The 3,037-nt window shown below is 31.7% G+C and overlaps 1 protein-coding gene across 1 annotated transcript; it reads left to right on the top strand.

The window, feature by feature from the left end:
- Window positions 1-490: 490 nt before the first annotated feature.
- LOC127085043 (cyanidin 3-O-galactoside 2''-O-xylosyltransferase FGGT1) lies at window positions 491-2,037 on the top strand. Its single transcript, XM_051025609.1, has one exon. The coding sequence runs from the start codon at window positions 557-559 to the stop codon at window positions 1,934-1,936; it is 1,380 nt and encodes a 459-aa protein (XP_050881566.1). The 5' UTR covers window positions 491-556; the 3' UTR covers window positions 1,937-2,037.
- Window positions 2,038-3,037: the final 1,000 nt, after the last annotated feature.

Genomic DNA, 3,037 nt, shown 5'->3' with positions numbered 1-3,037 from the left:
TCTTTTTAAAGGACGGTCCTCCTAAAAAATTTTATCCACATTTTTTATCTCCGCTACAGCTTAACGATGACTTTTACAATTTAATAATATAATTAACAACGATTTTAACGATAATTTATTACATAATAATTTAATTAATAATTAACGATAATTTTAATATTAAATATAAAAAATATGGATGAAAAATTCTAAAAAATCATTCTTTTAGAGATTAAAAATAAAATTTAAAATATTTAAAAATACAACAAATATATTTAACCTTTAAAGAATATACACAACTGCTGTATAATGATAAATCTACTTTTGAATAGAAAATTAATACATTAAAGGAGGCATAAAAAAAATAGTCACGAGAGTCATCATATAAAATAAAATAATAATCCACGAAGAAAACAACAGATAAAAAAAGTATAATACATAATCATTGGTGTAAAATAATCAATTATGTGAGAACATGCATACAAGTTGTTTATTATTTTAAGTAAAGCTACAAAAGATGAAAGACAAACATTTATATATATCATAAGCATAGAGATTGTGTTTCTACCAAGAAGGCATGGATCGAGGTTGTTCTTTGCACATAGCAATGTTTCCATGGTTTGCAATGGGACACCTAACTCCATATCTTCATCTGTCAAACAAATTAGCGAAAAGAGGACACAAAATCTCATTCTTCATTCCCAAGAAAACACAAACCAAGTTAGAACAATTCAATCTCTACCCAAACCTCATCACTTTCTTCCCTCTCAATGTTCCTCACGTTGATGGACTTCCCTTTGGTGCTGAAACCACTTCAGATGTTTCTTTAGCTTTAGGTCCACTCATCATGACTGCTATGGATCAAACACAGAACCAAGTTGAACTTCTCCTCACTCAACTAAACCCTAATATTGTTTTCTTTGATTTCTCTTTTTGGCTACCGAAGATAACTCAGCGTTTAAAAATCAAATCTTTTCAATACTTCATTGTTAGTCCAGCAACAGTTTCATATACTACTTCTCCATCAAGGATGTGTAAAGGTATAAACTTGACTGAATTTGATCTTATGATACCCCCAAAAGGGTACCCTATTTCATCTTTCAATCTTTATTCTCATGAAGCAAAGTTCCTTGCTTTAAAAAGAAATTTTGAATTTGGAAGTGGGGTTCTTTTCTATGATAGGACTTATAATGGTTTGAGCTTAACTGATGCAATTGGGTTCAAAGGGTGTAGAGAAATTGAAGGGCCTTATATTAATTACCTTGAACAAGAGTTTGGTAAACCTGTTTTTCTTTCAGGACCTGTTTTACCTGAACCACCAAAATCTGTTTTAGATGAAAAATGGGGTTCTTGGCTTGGTGGATTCAAGGACGGTTCAATAGTTTATTGTGCACTTGGAAGTGAATGGAAATTATCAGAATATCAGTTTCATGAATTGCTGTTAGGACTTGAGTTAACAGGTTTTCCTTTTTTGGCAATTCTTAAACCTCCTATTGGTTTCGAGACCATCGAAGATGCTTTTCCAGACGGTTTTAAAGAAAGAGTGAAGGAGAAAGGGATTGTTCATAGTGGATGGATACAGCAACAATTGATTTTGGAACACCCTTCTGTTGGTTGTTTTGTAACGCATTGTGGCGCTGGTTCCTTGACAGAAGGGTTAATAAATAACTGTCAAATAGTGTTGATGCCGCATTTAGACAGTGATCATATCATTAATGCAAGGATTATGAGTAGGGGCCTGAAGGTTGGTGTTGAAGTGAACAAGGGTGAAGAAGATGGATTGTTCACAAAAGAAAGTATTTGTGAAGCTGTGAAAGTTGTAATGGATGATGAGAATGAGACTGGTTTAGAAGTTAGGACTAATCATGCTAAAATGAGGAACCTCTTATTAAGCCATGATTTTGAGACATCATGTGTTGATGGTTTCTGTGAAAAGCTTCAAGAATTAGTTAGGTGATTTTCTAAATAGTAAAAGAATGTATCCAACTGTAATTTATTGTTGTATAACCATTTATGGTTTCAATAAAAAAAGTATAAATTGAGATTTGAGAATGCAAATTGTTGTTGAATTGGAATATTAGAGTATTATTTACTCTGTTATGGAATTGATGGAGTTCTTATTTATAAGTAAACTGAAATAGCATGATTCAATATTGGAAATCAAAGAACACTATCAGTCATGACTGGAGCAGTAAGTGGGAATAAAGAAAAGGGTATTTCTTTGTATCAAATTTCCATGTTTAAGTCTTGCACCTCCTATGTAGCATACTGCAGCAACTCTCTTTGTACCGGTAACTATTCTTGAAATGTCATATTCAACACAAAGATTAAAATTATAATGATATCTTAGCTCATAAGCTAAATAGATAGATGAACATAAATATATAATAGTTAGTCTTGGGATTTAAGACAGGTAGATTATTGACTGTCTACCATATCATATTTTTAGTAATTTGTTTCAAGTATGTATACTGTCGATACATTTATGTTTTTGTAGGTTTGAAAAAAAAGTTCCAATAATCATGGAAGACTAAAATAAGTCAAAATCATTTTAACTAGACAAACTTCAAAATATTTTTATCATGAAAGTTACAATGACAAAGTAAGAAGAGAACTAGCACGCACATATAAAACGAAAGAGAAAGGGGAAAATGATAGAGAATAGCAATTAGCGGCGCTTCCAGAAGTTATAGCGGCACTGCCTTGCCACATTGGTGCTATTTTTGACCCACCGCCAAGCAATTTAGTTGTGCTTACCAATAAAGGTGCGGTGTGATTTCAACGATTTCAAACTCCCAAGTTAGCAATATCCTTAAATACTGACGCGACTAAGGTTGGTAGTGGCTCGATTGTACGATTTTAGGAATTTTTTTATATAATGTAAAACATGTTTAATAATAAGAGATTAGAATTCTAATGATAAAATACATATTATGAAGCAAGGTAATAAGAGAAATGAAATCCTTCATGGAATCATCCATAATCGTGATAAGTTTAATTTCTTACTTTTATTTATAATATTCATGAATTCCTTAAGAATTAGTGGCTAGTTCTCCAT

Source organism: Lathyrus oleraceus, chromosome 5, assembly GCF_024323335.1.
Source record: "Lathyrus oleraceus cultivar Zhongwan6 chromosome 5, CAAS_Psat_ZW6_1.0, whole genome shotgun sequence".
NCBI lineage: Eukaryota > Viridiplantae > Streptophyta > Magnoliopsida > Fabales > Fabaceae > Lathyrus > Lathyrus oleraceus.
Note: the sequence above shows the minus strand (reverse complement) of the source record. Positions and strands in the feature narration are given on the sequence as shown.